At 33.6% G+C, this 20,144-nt stretch overlaps 2 protein-coding genes across 4 annotated transcripts; both read left to right on the top strand.

Moving 5' to 3' along the window:
- Positions 1 to 208: 208 nt before the first annotated feature.
- LOC104232581 (uncharacterized) lies at positions 209 to 6,503 on the top strand. 2 transcript variants are annotated; one of them, XM_009785816.2, is made up of 4 exons: positions 209 to 327; positions 2,603 to 3,732; positions 4,443 to 5,113; positions 5,207 to 6,503. In XM_009785816.2, the coding sequence occupies exons 2-4, from the start codon at positions 2,633 to 2,635 to the stop codon at positions 6,223 to 6,225; spliced, it is 2,790 nt and encodes a 929-aa protein (XP_009784118.1). In that variant the 5' UTR covers positions 209 to 327; positions 2,603 to 2,632; the 3' UTR covers positions 6,226 to 6,503. The 2 variants fall into 2 exon arrangements, with proteins under 2 accessions (XP_009784118.1, XP_009784117.1); XM_009785815.2 differs by lacking the exon at positions 209 to 327 and adding an exon at positions 1,813 to 2,044.
- Positions 6,504 to 12,059: 5,556 nt separating this feature from the next.
- On the top strand, positions 12,060 to 18,864 carry LOC104232580 (uncharacterized). Of its 2 annotated transcripts, XM_070162809.1 has the most exons (16): positions 12,060 to 12,223; positions 13,015 to 13,103; positions 13,193 to 13,325; positions 13,429 to 13,540; positions 13,621 to 13,743; positions 14,443 to 14,547; positions 15,105 to 15,188; positions 15,322 to 15,437; positions 15,845 to 15,946; positions 16,067 to 16,180; positions 16,263 to 16,319; positions 17,734 to 17,800; positions 17,946 to 17,999; positions 18,214 to 18,288; positions 18,392 to 18,427; positions 18,527 to 18,864. In XM_070162809.1, the coding sequence occupies exons 3-16, from the start codon at positions 13,306 to 13,308 to the stop codon at positions 18,617 to 18,619; spliced, it is 1,158 nt and encodes a 385-aa protein (XP_070018910.1). In that variant the 5' UTR covers positions 12,060 to 12,223; positions 13,015 to 13,103; positions 13,193 to 13,305; the 3' UTR covers positions 18,620 to 18,864. The 2 variants fall into 2 exon arrangements, with proteins under 2 accessions (XP_070018910.1, XP_009784116.1); XM_009785814.2 differs by lacking the exon at positions 13,015 to 13,103.
- Positions 18,865 to 20,144: the final 1,280 nt, after the last annotated feature.

Below are 20,144 nucleotides of genomic sequence, written 5' to 3'. Positions count from 1 at the left end.
AGGCAATAACAAACTAGTTGCTGCAATGTACATCTACTCATCAAAATGTATACTACTACTACTACTATATGTATGTTCATACATATTAAAGTCAACCTTTGCCAACCTCTTTATGTATATTTTCCAGTATAAATGTCTTCATGTTCAATCTATTAAATCGTCAAAATTTTGATTACTTCTTTCTCTCAACTCCACGCGGCAGCTTAATTAGAAGCTACCTACATTTGGTGTAAGCTTGAGGTTTTGCTTTATTAAGCTTATTTTGCTCAAAAAGAAAAGGCTCAAATATTCTGTTTCTTATAATTCTCGTTTTTCTTTATTCCCAAGGTAATGTTGTTGCACATACACTTTCTAATTAATATATTCATTGCTCTTTTTTTTATTAGATTATTAGGAGAAAGGAAATGAAATACATGCATTCTTGGAAGTTGGGTTTGACAATTTGGACATAAATTAAAATTGAAATTGTTGAACAAAAGTAGTATTTGGAGTTAAGTTGAAAAATGATATATGAAATTTGAGATTATTATTTTTGGACATCCATTTCACTCGAAAAAATATTGTATTTTTGTGAGTGGGAAAAAAAGTTTTTTTGAAAATTTTGAAAAAATGGACTTTGAAAAACTCATTTCGAAAAATCTTCAAAAATTTGCAAAATTTCATGGACAAACACGTTTTTTTTATCAAAAATCCGAAAAAGGAAAAAAAAAACTATGGATAAACGGGTCCTAAGTGGTTTTAACATTTTGGAAATTGTGTGTATCTTTGAGTTTTCTGCAAGTGAAACATATACCTGATTATGGAGTGTTAAGTCTTTAAAAGATTCATGTGATCAAGAACTTTGAGTATATTCTATATTTCAACGTTTTTTGTCTTTCTAATTTTTGGTCATTTAAGTATATAATAGCAGCCGGTGCTTTCCCAACCTAAAGTAATCCGTTTAATTTCCAGATTGTATTTCTTATGTTATAAGTAATTGATAATTAAATACTTAGTAATAATGATAATTGATTAAAGTTTTAAATCAGTTTGAAGTAACAGTTTGTTGTTGCTTTCTCATCTTTCATATAATGTGTTCCATTGTGTCTTTTTTTTTTTCTTTTTTGTTGTGCATGGTGGGGGTCTCAAAAGATCGATTCGTTTCCTTATTTTTCAGGTTACTAATCGATCTTTTAGGGCAGTTACTGATAGTTTTACTTGACTCGTTAGTATATAGTTATCTTTGCTCTGTTAGTGTATAAATATTTTTACTCTACTGTGTATAGACAGAGGCGGAGTTAGGACTTCAACTTTATGGGTTATGGATTTTAGAACAACAACTTCAAATACTAATAACTAGGATCTAAATTCAATATTTATACATATTTAATGAATTTTTTTAATATAAATATGCAATTTGAGAAAAAGTGACTGGGTTCGGCCGAACCCGTACTCGGACTTCTAGCTCTTACCATGTGTGTAGAAGCTGATTAACTCTATACGTTTATTTTTTCTCTTTTATATTTTGTCTTTTTTCATTTCTTGTATTTTGGCTTTGGGGGGCTTTGGGGGGGTTTGGGGGGGGGGGGGTCCTATTATTAAGACTCTTAGGTACAAAGATTAGATTTGGAGTGTTAAAAACGCAGGTGAAGGCCTTATTTTCTGGCATCAAAACCGGTCTTTATTAATGTAGTGTCTATAGTGGTGATCTTGTATGTGAAGATAATAGTAGTAGTACAACATAACGCGTTGCTTATTTCATTTGTTTATAATTTGTATAAGCTTTAAACCGTTAACCCCATGTGATCTTGCCTCATTTAATTTCTCATGTACTTCCTTCGATTCCAACTTTATTAATTACTTTAATTTGCACACATACTTATATGTATGTCCTATATATATACACAATTCTTGCACAGGATCCTATTGCTCTACAAACTCCAATACTCAAAAGTCTCCCCCCTCCCCCTTTCCCTTCATATCCCACGTAAAAAGTCCTTCAACTTTTAGTTGTGTGAACTAACAAGCTCATTTCAATCATAGTTTCAACCGTTGGTATTCTGTGGTAAGTGCATGTTTTATGAATGTCACAGGCGAATCCAACTATATAGACTCAGAATGATCTTGATCTTATTATATGTACACATTTTAACCTTGTTTATACATGTATTACATATATAGTTCAAATCGAAAGCAATAAATTACATGTCCTGAATCTGTCGCTAAATTGAGTGTTTGATTTTTCTTTCATTATATGGTTTTGACTTGATTATTTTTAACATGTTTGTAGGTGGATAGCTGATCTTGTATCTATATATATTTTAACTTTTTTTATACATGTATTTCATAGTTCGAGTCGAAAGAAATATACATGTCCTAAATCTGTTTCTAAGTTGAGTGTTTGGTTTTTCTTTCAATATATGGTTTTTACTTGATTATCTTTAACATTTTTGTAGGTGGATAGTCAATCTTATTCTATGTATACGTTTTAACTTTTTTTATACATGTATTACATAGTTCAAGCCGAAAGCAATAAAACATGTCCTAAATTTGTCTCCTAATTGAGTGTTTTGTTTTTCTTTCAATATATGATTTTGACTTAATTGTTTTGAACATTTCGTAGGTGGATAGTTGATTTGGCTCCATTTGTGAGATGGGGTTAGTCAGGAATCCTAATATGCAAAGTGGAGATTATTTGGAAGGTATGTTAAGTGATTACATGGGAGGAAAAGCAAAGATGAGAACACCAAAAAGTTCTTCAACTAAGCTTGTGACAGTATTAACTTGCTTACAATTTGCTTTTGCTGTTTATGCAACATTTCTTCTGTATTACATGAGTCCATCAGTAGATTTAAGGACTAAACCAGACTTTACATGGGCTACGCGAATCGCGCAGTCATGGACACACTTCATTATACCTCCACATGTTGTCAGTCATTATCAAGAAGTTAATAAAACAGAAATCCAACTAAAGCCAATTAGTCCTTCTGATGTTTGTGAACATGAAAAGATTGATTTTGAGCAGAAGAAATCTAATGATGCACTTATGATCAAGTTGAAGACAGAACTTTATCAAGAACTAAGAGATTTTCAAAGCAAGAATCTTGGTACTGAGACCCTTTCTGAGCTAATGGCAATGAAGTCGAAGTGGGATTTGCACGGTCCAAACAAGCCAAAAATCACGGTGATCTTGAACCATTTCAAGAGGAAAACTCTATGTTCTCAGCTTGATTCTTTGCTTGGACAAACTCTCCCATTTCATCATGCTTGGGTAGTTGCATTTGGAAGTCCTAATGAGCAATCGCTTAAGAATATTGTAGATAGTTACAATGACTCAAGAATAAGTTTTATCAGTTCAACTTATGATTTTAAGTACTATGGAAGATTCCAAATGGCTTTGCAAACAGAAGCTGATCTTGTATATATCGTAGACGATGACATGATTCCAGGGAAGAAAATGTTGCAAATTTTAGCACATGTAGCAGGGATAGACAAGTACAAGAATTCTGTTTTGGGAAGCATTGGTAGGATTTTGCCATTTAGACAGAAGGATTTTACTTTTCCGAGCTATAGGAAGTTTCGATCAAAGGAAGCAGGGCTTTATTTGCCTGATCCTGCTTATAATATCACTGTTGACAGAATTGTTCAGGTGGATTTCCTCTCCAGTTCTTGGTTTCTTTCTTCTGAACTAGTCAAGACACTTTTCATCGAAACGCCCTTCACTTTCATGACAGGAGAAGACTTGCACTTAAGGTAATCTTTTCTACTTCAGTTATGTTGAAATGGTATGTTTTGTAAGATCAACTTGACTTGTAAAATTGATTAGAAGTAGTAAAAATTGAGCATGGGATCAAACTTTTAGTGGTCAAGCTATCTGATAAAGTTACACTATTGAAATGTTGCATATACTGTTCCTCTCTTGTATGATAAATTCATTTTACCTTATTCATCGACTCTTTTTGAAAATTCCTTCAGATGTGAAACAAATCCTTGTATGAAGTAGACACTTGGATCTTTTTCAATCTCTGAAGGTTATCACCTATTTGCTATTATCAGCTTCATCATTAAAATATTAAGAAGGGGAGCCTTGGCGTAACTGGTAAAGTTGCTGCCATATGACCAGGTTCGAGCCGTGTAAACAGCCTCTTGCAGAAATATTAGGCCCTTACCCGAACCCCGTGCATAGCGGGAGCTTAGTGCACTGGACTGCCCTTTTTATCATTAAAATATCAGAAACCTATAAGAATCTGTAGTTTTGAAAGACTGCAATGATCCATCATGTACAATATTTCAAAGTAATGACTTAAAAAATTTCAATAAGAAAATAATTCAAACTCATGCATAATACAGGATATAAGGGGATGAATAGATATTAGTTCAACAAGGGTGATATAATCTATGACATGTTAACACTATTGTTGAAGTTTCTAAAAGTTTTACTTTCCTGAAAAAACAAAATGCAGCTATCAGCTTCAGAAGTATAGAAATGCTGGATCATTTGTGCTGCCAGTTGATCCAAAGGACAAAGAAACTTGGGGTGACAGTGAGCACAGACTTGCTTATGTATCCGAAACCACTGTTATATTCAAGGACACTGTTCAAGTCCGAGACAATCAATGGTGGAAAGCACTCTCCACTGGTTATGTAACACAATGGGCAGCAATGAATCCTCAGAAAATTGATGCACTTTTCTATGCCCACTCTGTCGATGAAGTTAAAGCTCTCGCGCCTCTTCTTGAGAAATTCAGGTCAACTGTTGGAAAGAAGGCCTACATTGTTGTCTCAGGAGGCAGCTTCTGCCCGTGCGAAGATGCTGTTACAGCTTTGAACTGGCCTAAGGTTGTATGCAAAGAAAGAAGATTCAAGATTATGGATTTAGGAGTTGGTGCTCTATCAAGTATTTCAAATTCAGAAGTGCCCGTCGTTCAAGCAGTCTATGCTAGCATGAAAGGACTAATCAACATTCATAACCCGATTCTTGTGATCACGGTAGCTGATGCAGATCCTCATGTGAAGAAAGCACTCAAGATGGCTATAGAAGCTAACACCAACAGTTCATCTTTAGTCCTTTTACCTAGATCATCGGTCACTAAGCTTCTTTGGATGGCTGATCTTCGGTCCACAGCATTGCCAAGTAAGTTATTAATGGATCTTATGCCTTACAGTTTCCTTAATTTTTCCTGCGTTTGATCTAAATTCTGAAAAAAAATGCAATTTGAACTTGTAGATTGGAATCGTATGAGGCTTTCCATAAATATCATCACACAGAATAGAGCTAATTCACTAGCAAGGCTTCTCAAGGCTCTCAGCGACGCATACTATATAGGCGATGAAGTTCCTATTACTTTCAACATGGATAGCAAAGTGGATGAAGCAACTATAAAGCTTGTTAACTCATTCAATTGGCCTCACGGACCTAAAAGTCTTCGAAGAAGAATCATCCAAGGAGGTCTAATTCGAGCTGTTAGTGAGAGTTGGTACCCTTCATCGGATGATGATTTTGGCCTATTACTCGAAGATGATATCGAAGTCTCCCCTTACTATTACCTCTGGATCAAATATGCTGTCTTGGCCTACCACTATGACCCTCAAATATCACTTCCTGAACTCTCATCGATCTCTCTTTACACGCCACGGTTGGTGGAAGTGGTAAAAGAAAGGCCTAAATGGAATGCAACAGATTTCTTCAAGCAAATTCATCCAAACACACCTTATCTCCACCAATTGCCTTGTAGTTGGGGTGCAGTTTTCTTTCCCAAGCAATGGAAGGAATTCTATGTTTACATGAACATGAGGTTCACTGAAGATCCAAAGCAAAATCCTGTTCAGATACCAAAATCAAGAACAAATGGTTGGCAAGCTTCTTGGAAAAAGTTTTTGATAGATATGATGTACTTAAGAGGGTACGTTAGCCTTTATCCGAACTTTCCAAATCAAACGAGCTTTTCAACAAATCATATGGAACCAGGTGCACATATTGCTGCTAAAGAGAATGTGGTTAAGCATAACAAGGCTGATTTTGAAGTGCCATTGTTAAAGGAAGATTTCAAGAACCTTTTGCCAAATGGAAAAATGCCTCCGGTAACAAAGTTGCCTTCATTGAACCTCTTCAATCAGCCTGTTTCTCTAAAGGGATTAAAAGCAGCAGGAGCAAAACTAGGGAAAGATGTTATTCAATGCAGTCCAACGGAGATAGTAGCCGTTCACCACGACACAGGTTTACCTTCACATTGTGCAAGATTCTGAAAACTCCATACTCGTCCGATGATCACAAATTAATTCTTTTGTTTTCTCTCCCAAATTTGCCATGTTACATTACTTGGTGGAAATGACAGTTAGGAATTGGTGGGAGAGAAAGATGAGGGTTTGATTCAGCTTTATTTCTCATGCAAGTAAGGGGAATAAGGATTCTTTATGAATGACTACTGATGAGAATGTACTCTTGTAATATTGCAGCCAAAATTGGCTTTCTGTATCATCTTCTTTTGCCTCATTTTGCAATCAATGAAAGTAGACAAATTCATCCAAAAAGTTTAGCATTGCCTTTGTTCATTACTTGTCAGTGTCTTGAAAATTTTAGACTCCAAATTATGATGTTTGGATTATCATGTCATTGCAACAAATTTCTAGTTTCAATCAGCATACTGGAACAACAGCCACATTCAAAAGATTTTTGAACCTATTAAATCTGGAAGCAACAATCATTAAGGCCTTAATTAACCACTAGGGGAAGCCCAGCTTGCTTTCTTTTTAACCAGTTATACCAAGTTATTTTCCGCCATGTGACCAGGAGGTCATGGGTTCGAATCGTGGAAATAGTCTCTTGCAAAAATGCAGGGTAAGGCTGTGTACAATAGACCTTTGTGGTCCTCCCCTTCCCCGGACCCTGCGCATAGTGGGAGCTTAGTGCACCGGGCTGCCCTTTTTTATAGCATGTTATTTTCTGCAGTTTTAGGTCACCAAATTAGGACTACTATAGGCAGAATACCTAGTATTGTATATCATTTTACCCTGATCCATTAAAAATCTATACATGGTAAGTGCACTCAAGTATTAGTTGGTTGTGATTGTGAAATGTGGTGATTGAAAGAGTCTTGCCAACTGAAACCAACATAGAAAATGTCTGTTCAAGTCTCAACATTCCATGAAAATGAAGTGGATGCTGTAGTTGTCAGCCACAGTTTCTGAGATAATACTTTATTATTGCCAAACCCCTCAATTTAAAGAAGTACAATGTTAAGCAAAGTGGGCCAGAAATAATAACATGCAAGACGCTAGTACTTTTAGTAAGGGCTACACATCAAACATATACATCGTATAGCAAATTTACTATGTGTAGTTATATTTGAATTTTATAGCAAATCCATGAAATAAGAGATTAATTGTTTGAACTGAAACAAGAGAGCAACAAGCTCTCGTAGCTTAGTTGGTTAGAGCGTCTGCTTAGTTAGCCACGAATGGTAATCAGTCAAACTACAGTTATTAGGCTCTAAATTATAGTGCTCTATGAAAATTCTCTTTTAGTAATCAAGAAATAGGTTTTTTCACTTTTAGCCCACGCCAGGAACTATTTATATTTTATAGCCAAAAAAGTGTATAAAATTTGTATAATTTTTATATAACTTACAGAATACATACATACATATATATATATACATACATATATATATATATACATACATATATATATATATATATATATATATATATATATATATATATATATATATATATATATATATATATATATATATATATATATATATATATATATGTGTGTGTTATATAATGTCATTTTCCCATCAAGGAAAATATAATTTTGCCTTGTAGAGATTTAGATGGTTTACCTAAGCAACTTTGTCTCTTGAAAATTAAAAGGGGACTATATATCATCACGTACATCTCATTAATGGGGTTAAATTTTTCAATGAAAAATTACCAAAAGAAACCTACTTCTTCTCGTGCGTTTCTCTGCAGTTTTCATTGTCATTTTTACCATAAAAGTAGTAGCAGGAGGTAAAGCATTTGGTATGGAAGGTAAAACATGAAAGAAGCATGTTGTAAATGTCTTTCTCGTTCATCATCTATATCTATTCTATATTCTATATATTATTAAAAAGAAGGAAGTCTAACTCAGAATTATGACAAGTGGAAGCACAGGAGAATGCCATGTGTTAGTTTTTAGGACAAAACTTAGTTAATTAGTTATTAGTTTTTAATTTTAAATTAAAATATTTAAATATCTATTATTTGAAGTAGGGGTAGTTATTTACTCAATTTAAATAAGTAATTAATAATTAGGAAGTTACCATTAGAAATAAAACTTCCATGGTTGCGTAAGAACCTAAAATTAAGGAGCACATCTCACGAACTCCCACCCCCAATATGTGATCTGCTTCTCCTCTTTCTTTTTTATCCGTGAAATTTCTTAATACATTAACTAAGTATCATTCTAAAAGATATTACAGATATTTTACATTAACTCTTTAAATTTAAAAATAAATTTTAGTTATACTTTTTAAATTAAAGACAGTTACAACTTATATTCACGTTTTAGGATTATACACAATCTTCTGTACTTGAAGAAAATTATAGGCTTCTTACTTATGTTGCTAGATAAGAGCATTTATCGAGAATTTTTAGCAACATAAGGTTAGATATTATTCTCTAAAAGAATCTCTTAATTAATCATTGTTATTCCTCTATCATTAGATTTGATTTTATATTTAATTTGAAATTATTGTCCAGTATTTAGCATCATGATATTTAATTTTTGTCTGCAGGAAAAATAAACTTACAACCAAAAGATATCCTTAATAAGATGGTAACCTATATAGATTGTTCCTTTTAGATTATTAGGTGAGGTGTGTATACTATTTACATACAAAAAATTTCAAATATAAAAATCTTTCTATTAAAAGTTTATTTTTCTTCTTGATACTATTTAAAATATACATATATGGAGTAATATCTTTGTAGTAGCAAAATGGATTATGTTCTGTTGAAGAAAACATAATAAATTCAATATATTTTTTCGGGTTATTTAGGTGTATTAGTATTGTACAAAATAGGCTATCAGAAATAGTCTTTCTATCCTACAAAGGTAAGAGTAATATTTGCGTACATCTTACTTTTTCAAGACTCCATTTGTGGGATTACACTAGCCATGTTATTGTTATTATTGTTTTAGAATTAGGGTGTTTAAGTTATTGGTTAATAGTTATACATTGTTACCTTCTTAAAAAAAATTATATTTGAGTGTTGTTATAGTTAGCTTTTGAATTAGTACGATCAATTTTTAATTTGTGTGATTGGAGTTATTTTTATTTAGAATAAGATGATGGATAGCGGTGTAGATTTGTAATGCATTAGCTTGCAATATAAATTTTTGAAATGCAGAAAATGCAAAAGGTCATCAAGAATGTTTCATTCTTCTTTTATATTTTTCTCCTATTAGTTGAACAAATTTAGTGGTGGCATTAATCATAATAGAATAGAAGTTCATATAATATGTATTTGCTTAATCCGAATGAACACTTGCTTGGCGATATGCATAAGACCAAGTAAGTTATTTCGGTTGCCCTTCTCACGTAAAGAATGTACACAATCTTTTTTAATTGGGTTTTACCTCAAATACTTTGAAATGTGCAGAACTATATTGTATACATGCAGAGTGCGGTTACAGTGACCACTTTAACGTCTATTTGTGTCTTTTATACAAAGGTACGTTCTCTTTCTTTTTTCTTTGATTTGTTTAAAAGTTCAACGTTAATAATAATTTATCATTTTTCAAAGTTTTGTCGGGATATATTAATTAAGGAGAGAGGTAAAGAGATGGACGAGAAGATTTTGCGGCGCAAATAGATAAATAAACAAATTTTGATTACAATTGTATTCGTTCAACATGAAAAGAGAAATTGATTCTTCTGTATTAAAATTTTGAAATTCGTCTTGGTAATAGAAATTCTAAATCTGAAATAAGAGTTCTCGCAGCTAACTGCATGCTTTCATGAGCCAACAAATTTCAGAACAAAAATGAAAATATTTTTTTCATTTCATTTGAACTGTAAACATAATATTTCATTTAGCCTAAATTGTTATGCTTGCACTTATTTACTGAAATTTGAGTGCTAAAATGAATGATTGTAATATTACACGACATGCTATACAAGCGATAACATATTTTTAATTTTATACAATAATTGTGGTTGCCATGCGAAATTCTCAAGTCAACAAATTTTTATTCTTCTTTCTCTTATTGATTGTGTTGTCTTACTATCGACACGTATTCGGATTTTAAAAAGGCTTAATCTTGATCAAGAAATTGATTATTTTTTTTTTTCAAATGCTATTTAGTAGTAGATGTCAGTGTTATTTTTTAACATTGTCTTTTGTAGGTTTTGTCTTTTTGGGTTAGTGGTTTTAGCAATTTATGATGAAAGTGAAGTGTTGTGAAATTTGCAAAGATGACAAAAGTAGAGTGGCTTCGATATGATTTCTTATATTTTCTTCTTTCTTTGTGTATTGTCTTGGCTTTTACTTTGTTAAAGATACTATCCATTCATTGTGTAATTTTCAAGTTGTCAGGTATAGAAAGGTAACGTGTAATGACTATACTTTATAGAAGTAATTTATGTGTCATTTCATATGGCTCATCAACTACATCAAATTTATAAAGTTTATCTACTTAATAAACTTACGGATGAAGAAAACAATTTGTGATACTTACACCAAACAAAAGTCATATTATCAGTGCATGAATTGGTTGGATTATTTTTTTTGCAACAACTGATTAGCTTTCACTTTATGATTTCTTCTTAGAGAAGGTTACCAAATTTTTTAACATTAAGCATGGATCAATTCAATTCGTATTTCACCGAGATTTTTGTCAAAAGAACTAGGATTGTTATCTCATTATTATAGAATTAAAGTCTTAATTAGATTTTAAATATCGTATTATTCAAATTATATGTAACTAACTGGAAAAAATAATCATCGATAAATAGGAAAAATGCACAAAGCATGAGATAAAAATAATGGCGATGTTATATTTTAATTTTTTTTTTAAAAAAATGAAGTAAATAACACAAATAAATATTACCGATTATTGATAAATGATCGTGGAAATTTACTGAAACAATACAATTCAATATGTTCAAATAAATCCAATCACAATTTAATATTTTTTGATACGATCCGCGCATCGCACAGGTACGCATACTAATTTCATCTAATAATATTGTCGTGAGTTGTTCATTAATAATGTGAATAGCACATATATATTAACTCGTCCTTGTCCGTATGATGGAGATTGCTGTAAAATGGTTTTGAAAGGCAAAAGATTGGGACATAAGTTTAAACCATCCATCTCATGTGATTAATTTATTGATTTTGAGTTAAGTTTTTTATAATTAATAATATATTTTATAATAGTTGTTGGCCGGTTCTAGTTCAGTGTTTAATTTATACGAAACTTTTTCAGCTTTTACACTAAATCAAGACACGTTGAACGGATAACAAATTAGTACTCTTAAGTTCTAACAACTAAAAACAAAGTAAGAGGACAAAAGATAAGCTTATAAGCATGGTTTGGTAACCAAATGCTGCAAAGTAGGTATAAATACAAATTATTATTGCAAGATAATAAACTCTTTGTCTTATTAGCAGAGACGGATCCATGATTTTAGGTTTATGAGTTCCTGTCGCAATCTCAAATTAATATACAATAATAACTGAGTTCACAAATAGATATTTAATAAAAAATTTAACAAAAATATAGGATCTACGCAAAAGCTACTGGGTTCTCGGGAACCCATATATTATGCCCTAGATCCGACCCTGCTTATTAGATCTTTTTATTCTTCTTATATTAATCTATAAAATAAATAAATTTGAATGTCTTAGTTTCCGTCCAATGTTTAGTACTCACGTTTGATTGAATTCGAATTCACACTATAAATCTTATGTTAGGAATGAAGAAATAAATTTTTACTCAGGATTCGAACTTGATTCTTCTTATTGAAATATTTTTTTAGTAATTCTTTTTATGGCGCAAATGAACATGTATAAGTTGTTTTTATTATAAAAAGCAATATATATATTAATAAAAATAAAATAAAAGCAAAAGACAATTTTCAGTTTCACAAATTCAAAAAATTCAAGAAATACACCTCCCCTCCCAATAAATCGAAAACCTTCATAACCGATCTCTCAGGAAGATCTCTCTTTATCATCGGCGCAACCTGTAAGACTCTCTCAAACCCTAGTTTTATATGCTTTCTCATTTACGATTCAATCTTTTATGTTTAACAGTTAATTCGAATTTTTTTTGAATATTTTTCAAATGACAGATCGTAGTAATGGAATTTAGTGAAATTTTAGGGTTTTTTGGGCTTAGTTAAAAACTTTATTTATATTTGGAAGATTTTCTATTTCAAAATGAATTCTTGCATTGAATATGATCAGCATTATTGCTAGTTTACTCTAATTTCGAATCAACTCATTGTAATATTTGTAGGAGAGTGAAGAGCTTTTTTTTTTTAAAGAAATAAAAAATCGTTAGTTTTGATGCTAGAGTGGATGTGTATGGCCGGGATCAGTAATTGAAGCAAGATCTTTTAGCCCCATTTTTAATGTTATTATAAAAATTGTAACTTTAAGTTGCAATATTTACTTGGTTCGTAGAAAATATACAGAACTTCTCATACTTTTTATTTTATTTGCATAACATCAGTATGAGAATAATTTAAATGGAGTAACCTGGTCAGTGATGATTCATATTGCTGCCCCTACCTTGTTTGGGACTGAGGCGTAGTAATACTTGTGGTTGTTGTATACTTGGTTCATAGAGGTTTTTGACTTTACGCCGTTTGAAGTTTCAGGAGAAACTTAAGTTGCTTTTAAAGGAAGCATGTCTTAATTGTAAAACTTTTATCTTGCTAGTAAATTGAATTGAGACATTGAGTTTTTGGGAGAATAGTTGTCTGAAAAGTTTGTCACGTTTGCTGTATAATTGTGGTTCATATGTGCTATCAGATAATGCAATTTGGAATAAAACATCTTGCCAAGAAATTACTGACAGTTGATCACAGTGTCAGGTTAAATAATTAGGTGAAATATTGGAGGTATAGAGTGTGACTTTCTTTTTCTTGGGTGATGGTGATGTGTAACTTATTCCCCTGTGAATACTGACTAATAGGATTTACACTTTCAGGCATGTGAAGTTTGCTTTCTGGAGCTGGAGGATGCTATATGTGTTTCTGAGGTTGCTTAAGGAATTGGTTTCTGCTTAGTGCGTGACCTTTGAGTTGAGCAACTTTTGTCAAAATGGGAACCCCATACCGCAAGTTCGTAGACAATATTTGCATGTCTCTGTAATTAATTTCAACATTAAGCTTATGGTTAACGGATTTAGCTTATATCACCTTTCTCTTCTGCTTATTGATACAGTGGGGCTTTCAAAAGATCGAATGATAGTGCCAGACTTGTTATAACCACTATCATGGGAATGGTGTTTGGATACTTTGTCGGGATTTCTTTTCCATCTGTTTCTCTAACAAAGGTATGTTAGCTCAATGTGGTTCTTCTGTTACAAAACGACTTCTGGTTTCTCATTCATCACAATCTTGTGGTCGTTTGCAGATTAATTTACCTTCAAGCCTTATGTCAACTCTCGATTATGCTTTCAATGATGATCATACGCGTAATACTGAGCGTAGTTTCCCGGAGAATCTTGGTTCTGGTAGTACTCCTTTGACACCAAAGGTATTTATTTCATTGTCGATTGATGCTATATCATTTGTAAGTAAAACAGAATATATTTTGTACGTTGAAAAAGCTTTAGGGAGTCCATGTGGGAGGAAACAGCATTTAACTCCATGTTGTGGTTGGGTTGGGTGGGAGGGGTACTTTTTAGCTTCTGAGTTGTGTTGTGGCATGTACAGTTGTTTTAGCCACTGACACCAATAAAAGTTAAAGCAAATGCCTTAAATCCCCTGATCATTCTATTTATTCTTTTAACTATATTGGTAGCACTAAGTTGGAGAAACAGTCACTATGAAACTAAAGGCCCTTGTCCCTGTTGCATTTAATTTCCTGCATCTTCGTTTGCTTTTGTCATTCCATTCCTGTTATTTGATAAGTATTAAATGCTAAAAGTTGGAAATACATATTCTCTTGGTTCACAAGAAGTCGGGGAAATAATTGTCTGGGTTTATGAAATTTGGTCTAATCCGAGCCAGAACTTTATAGAATTGCATACAGATGTGGATGAATTTGATGTTTCTAGACTATCTAATTATCCCAAAATAAAAGACTTGAAGATAGTGGTAAATGCATAAGACATGATCATTTTTCATTGGGAAGTGGTGTAGGATAGTTAGAAATGACTGCCGTGGTAGATTTAGAATCCAGAGCACCTAGACATTTGTTCTGAAATATTGATGGGTTGCTTTCCTTTTGCAGATATATGTCCCGACTAATCCTCGTGGTGCAGAGTCATTGCCACCAGGGATTGTGGTCTCAGAATCAGATTTTTATTTACGAAGGTTGTGGGGTGAACCAAGTGAGGTATGAAGCAAATATGTCTAGTGATATTGTTTAAGCCTGATTTAACAAAAAAAGATAAGAATGTGCTAATTGTATAGATTATATAACCTTTAACTGTCTCTTGTTAAAAGAAAGAGTGAAAGACTCTCTGCAATTGTCTTGCCCTTCATGAGCTGTTCTAGTAATGATATCATTGTGGCACGAACTTCATACTAGATACTTTAATGTTGTTAATGGTGCTTCAGGGTCAGCTTTAGTTTCTTATTTGTGCTCTTTAAAAAAAGAGCAATTGTATACCTAACATGAGGATTACAATTGCATTTTGGAACTGCATTCAACTTTTTAATTGTTTATGTACGATGGCCTGTTCTGATCTTAAATGTCTTGGTGTCGAAACATTGGCATAGATTAGTGGAACTTCTGTCAGTTTCTTGCCAATCATTAACAGATTGGTCATTGGACAATAATGTAGGCTGAGAAAGGGATTTTGTGCACTGCGTACAATTTATAAGTTTGTATTCTTTTTGGTTGGTGCTTTGTTTTGGCATAGCCATGTTACAAAATTGTGGTGTTTTCAGGATCTGACAAAGAAGCCCAAGTACTTGGTTACATTTACAGTTGGTTTGGATCAAAAGAACAACATTGATGCAGCAGTCAAAAAGGTTATAGAAATGAAGCAATTCTACTGAATATGATATTATTGATTTTATAGGGCACTAGCATTTTTTCATCGTTTCTCTTGACAGTTGACGTTGTAGTCCATATACTGAGTCTTATATTTTATACGTGGATTAGTTTTCAGAGGATTTTCAAATTTTGCTTTTCCATTATGATGGTCGAACGAGTGAGTGGGATCAATTTGAATGGTCCAAGCGTGCAGTTCACATCAGTGTTAGGAAGCAGACAAAATGGTAAGGCTTTGAGTTTAGTTATTACCTTCTGTATTTGATCCAACATTTCAACAATAATGTGCGAGTGTGAGCTCTTACCAATTCAGGAAGTCTCTTTTTACTAGCGTGTTTGGCTCCATGTATAGGACAAAGAATGAAGAAAATGTTGCTGTTTGCATACAATAACTAATCCTTTTGAGTTTAACTTTTATACAGTGACAGTGTGAAAGAATTTTCACTATCAGGTCACCAAAAATTACTATATGTAACCTTCCGTAAAAGGATTTGCAGCCTAAAAAATAAGACATATTACATGTTACAACAAGTTAAAAAACACTGATAGTGTGAAAATACTTTACACTTAAAATGTATATAGGTTAATTCTAATCCTTTTCAATTCACAGTTTGTTATTGGTTTCTTATAACAGGTGGTATGCAAAGAGGTTTTTGAATCCAGATGTTGTAGCTGCCTATGATTACATATTTATATGGGATGAGGATCTTGGAGTTGAGCACTTCAATGCAGAGAAGTAGGTGTCTTTCCATGGTTTTTGTCACATGATTTCTCATTCTTTTTAAATCAGGAAAAAATATTTGGTGGTGTCTCTATAATCTCCTTTCATGTAAATTTTATCACCTGAATATGGCAGATACATTCAACTAGTTAAGAAACATGGTCTTGACATCTCTCAGCCTGGTCTTGAACCCAACAATGGACTCACATGGCAGATGACTAAGAGGAGGGGTGACAGAGAAGTTCACAAGTATGTTCATTGTGTTGAACAACCCCTTTTCCCCTGAATTTGGATATCACTCTAAAAGTTAACTTGTATTCGGGGTAAACAGGGATACAGAAGAGAAACCAGGCTGGTGCAGTGATCCACATTTGCCTCCTTGTGCAGCGTATACTCTTTCTCTCTCTCTTTCTAACATATGCAAACAGCTGGGTACAATTGCACCAATCTACCCCTTATTTGTGTGCACATAGAAGTATTAGCTTGGGCACCCAAGGGTGTGGCCTAGTGGTCAATGAAGTGGGTGAGAACCATGAGGTTCTCAGGTTCAGATCCCAGCGGAGGAAAAAAATACTAGGTGATTGCTTCTCATCTATCCAAGCCTTGGTGGATAGAGTTACCTGGTAAGTGGTACCTGTTGCTGGTGGGAGGTGGCAGGTATCCCGTAGAATTAGTCGAGTTGCGTGCAAGCTGGCCCGAACACCACGGTTATAAAAAAAAAGTATTAGCTTGGCTTCCCTTGTTTGGAGTAACGAATCCTCTCAATTACACTAACTTCTTGTTTCCTTTGCATGCAATCTATTTTGTGTAAACATGCACATACTAAAATAAATTATTTGTTCAGCAATGTTGATGAAAATTAGAGCTTACTCACCATGATTAAACTCAGATTAAACCTATATGATCCTTTTTTTTGAGATAGTACGTAACTTAAGACTAAAAGAGACGTGACAACGTGTGCTTTTTTATACTTCCATCATTTGTATTACTTAGCACATATCTCAGAGCTTCTTTTTGGTCCAGCTTTTCTTAGCAACATCATCAAAGTGGAACTCATTTAATGCACCTTCAACTAGAGTGAACCTACAAATTTAATTGCCTGGATCACACTGACTTATTTGACCATAGAGTAAGCCAGGAGCGAAAGGAGGGACTTGAATCCTCAAACTCAGTCTTGACAAGTCTATGCTCTACCATTAAGTTGTTTCTGCCAGCTAGGGTAGTGGCAAAGCACTACTGAGCAATTCAGCATGGTTAGGATATGTTATCTCCTGATGGCGATGATATCCCATTGCAACTTTGTGCTTCATCAAGCAAGAATAGATCTATTAGTGCTGACTGACCTATCTAGTCTTGTGTTGGTTATTTAATCCGCTAGAATACCATTTTTGTCATTCTTTTTCTTGTTGGGGGTGGGGGTGGGATGGAGGGGCAGGTGGCTGAGATATTTACAAAATTGGTTATTATTGGACTAGCTTTTCTTATCATAAGACTGCAGAAATTATTTTTACTTTATCGATTACTATAGAGAGGGGAGAGAACTTGTTCTTTATGAGGTATGCCATTGGTTGTACTTCTTATTTTTTGCGTGTTTTCGATTGACTAGGCAAACCTAATTCTGTTGGCTTAGCATTCAAATATGACTGGCACGTTCTAATTGAGTTGCATGTAGCATTTCACCTTTGGTAAATTGATTACATAAGACTCGTCAACAAACAAGTGTCAGCAATAGAATAATCCGATGCCTTTATCATTAGCCTGAAACTTATAATTATTGTCTTGGTCCGTCTTTTTTAATACAGTTTTGTGGAAATAATGGCTCCTGTATTCTCTCGAGAAGCTTGGCGATGTGTTTGGCATTTGATTCAGGTAGTTCTTACACTTGGTATCACTTGCATCTCGTCACAATGTCCATTTTTGTGTGGTGCAATATATTCAAGTACATGTTTGCTCTGGTCGCGAGTGAACTCTTCAATTGCCTATACTATTACACTAATTTGATGTTTGGTTGTAGAATGATTTGGTGCATGGATGGGGATTGGATTTTGCACTAAGAAGATGCGTAGAGGTTAGTAGTTCTCCTTGATACATTCTTATGCAAGAATGGTGGCGGAAGACTGCACCCTATGGTAAAATTGTAAAAGAAAGAACGCTGCACCCAGAGAACATAGATATCACCGAGACATGAAAAATAATAATCCTCTTCACTCTTTTAGGATATTTTTCTGATTCAATAGGGACCCTTTGGTATAATCTTATTGTTAATCTCTTGGTTTGTGCAGCCTGCTCATGAAAAAATTGGTGTGGTCGATTCACAGTGGATTGTGCATCAAGTTATTCCTTCTCTGGGAAATCAGGTTAGTGTATTAAAATTTCCATCTGGAACATAGATTGGTAGTTTGTCAATTGCATTGGTTGCTTCATTTTTTGACACTGTTCCTGTCTTTTTGGGAATCACAGGGTCAGCCCGAGAATGGCAAAGCTCCCTGGGAAGGGGTAAGCATATCCATTCCTTGCCGCCAATTTTGTTTGAAATATGATAAGCTTTTGTCTCAGGTACTAGTGGCTAAAAGTGAATGGCTTTTTCTTTTCTAGGTAAGAGAGAGATGTAGAAATGAGTGGGCTATGTTCCAAGACCGGTTAGCTAATGCAGATAAAGCGTACTTTGCCCAGCATGAAAGAGTATAACATGCCTCCGGATGTTCTGTACATTGCTTCTTTCACCTTCTTTCTCCTTTTTTCCATTTCTAGGGGTTTGCTTTATTCTTTTTCTCAGTATCTGTTCTTTTTAGTATTACCTTTTCGTTTCAATATTAGAGTAGTGAAGTTCTATGTAGCTAGTGAACGCTAAACCATTAGATATTGGAAGGTTTCTTGTGCATAGAATGACACTTCAATATATGTAGTCAATGGATAATGCGCACTTAATCTTTCTTCCTCGTATGGTCGTTTAGGAGTGCAGGTAAACATAGCTGGAAACAGATTGCATTTTACATGCTAAAGGAGGAGTGAACCTTTTTGGCATTCAATTTAGAGAATGTGGATTGATCGAATAAAAATTAAAGATAGTTAAGCAATACAGGAATGAGAATTTACTTCCAAAGATACTGTGCAGATCCCATGCATTCTCGAGTGATGTTTCTAAGGAGAAGTATATTTTCATAATTTCATTTTTTGGTGAAGAGAACGTGCCAATGGAATGTAAGTAATATATCACTAAAGCTGATCGCATTTGGGGTGGCAATTTGAGTCCAAATCCATTCAACCTGCCCAAGGTTGGGTTGGTCATTGACCCACCTATTTGTTAAACTTAGTCCATTTAAAGTTAGGTTGATTTTTAATCCAAATTATCTATGAGTAACTTTGCTAAAATATCTTTAAAATGGTATTTATGCCTATAACAAAAAATATATCTTATTTGTTAATTAATAATATATAAGAAAAGTACACAAATTCATTAAAGCTGGGTAAGAGTTGGATAAGTTGGGGTATGACCCAAATTTTAGCTCATCTTTAACCAGTCTATCATAGCTTAAGTAACTTTTGGATGGGTTAATGACTCATATATTGACTTAATCTATTTTGACTTGTTCAAAATTAGCATAACCCGCCCATTTGATATCCCTAAACTCCACAAAATATGTACTTGTTCATTTTCAATCACATATATATATTGGCATCGTACTTGTGATGGTTTCAGGGTCCAACATGATCATTTAAAATTATGGTGACAGGATATTGTTCATTCATATTCAGTCGCACCATTTATGGCTACTTTCGACCGAAGCATCAAGCAGCGCAATTCGATTACTTTACCCAACTAAACTGCCTAGCCTAAGAGAACCAAAATCAAAATCAAAATGATCAATAAATTAAAATATTTTCCTTGCTTTAGCCGAGGCTAAAATATGCCTAAAGAAATTTCCTAGGAAGTGACAACATCATTTTGAACACTTTCCATCTATCTCAAAATCAAATATTGGCAAAAAAAAAAAAAAAACAAATTTAAAAGATATGGTAAGTCCACTAGATCCTTTCATTTTCTTCTATAGTTCTAAAATTCTCATCACCCTCTCTATAAAGTCAGCGCCATAAGTCGGATATCACAAAGAAAAAGTCTGAAAGATTTTTAAAATTGAAACACTATTTCCATTCCCCTATATGTATGTAAAAAAGAATCGTGGAAACAACTCTATAAGCAATTATAACCCGT

This window comes from Nicotiana sylvestris, chromosome 11 (genome assembly GCF_000393655.2).
Source record: "Nicotiana sylvestris chromosome 11, ASM39365v2, whole genome shotgun sequence".
In the NCBI taxonomy this organism is placed as follows: domain Eukaryota; kingdom Viridiplantae; phylum Streptophyta; class Magnoliopsida; order Solanales; family Solanaceae; genus Nicotiana; species Nicotiana sylvestris.
Note: the sequence above shows the minus strand (reverse complement) of the source record. Positions and strands in the feature narration are given on the sequence as shown.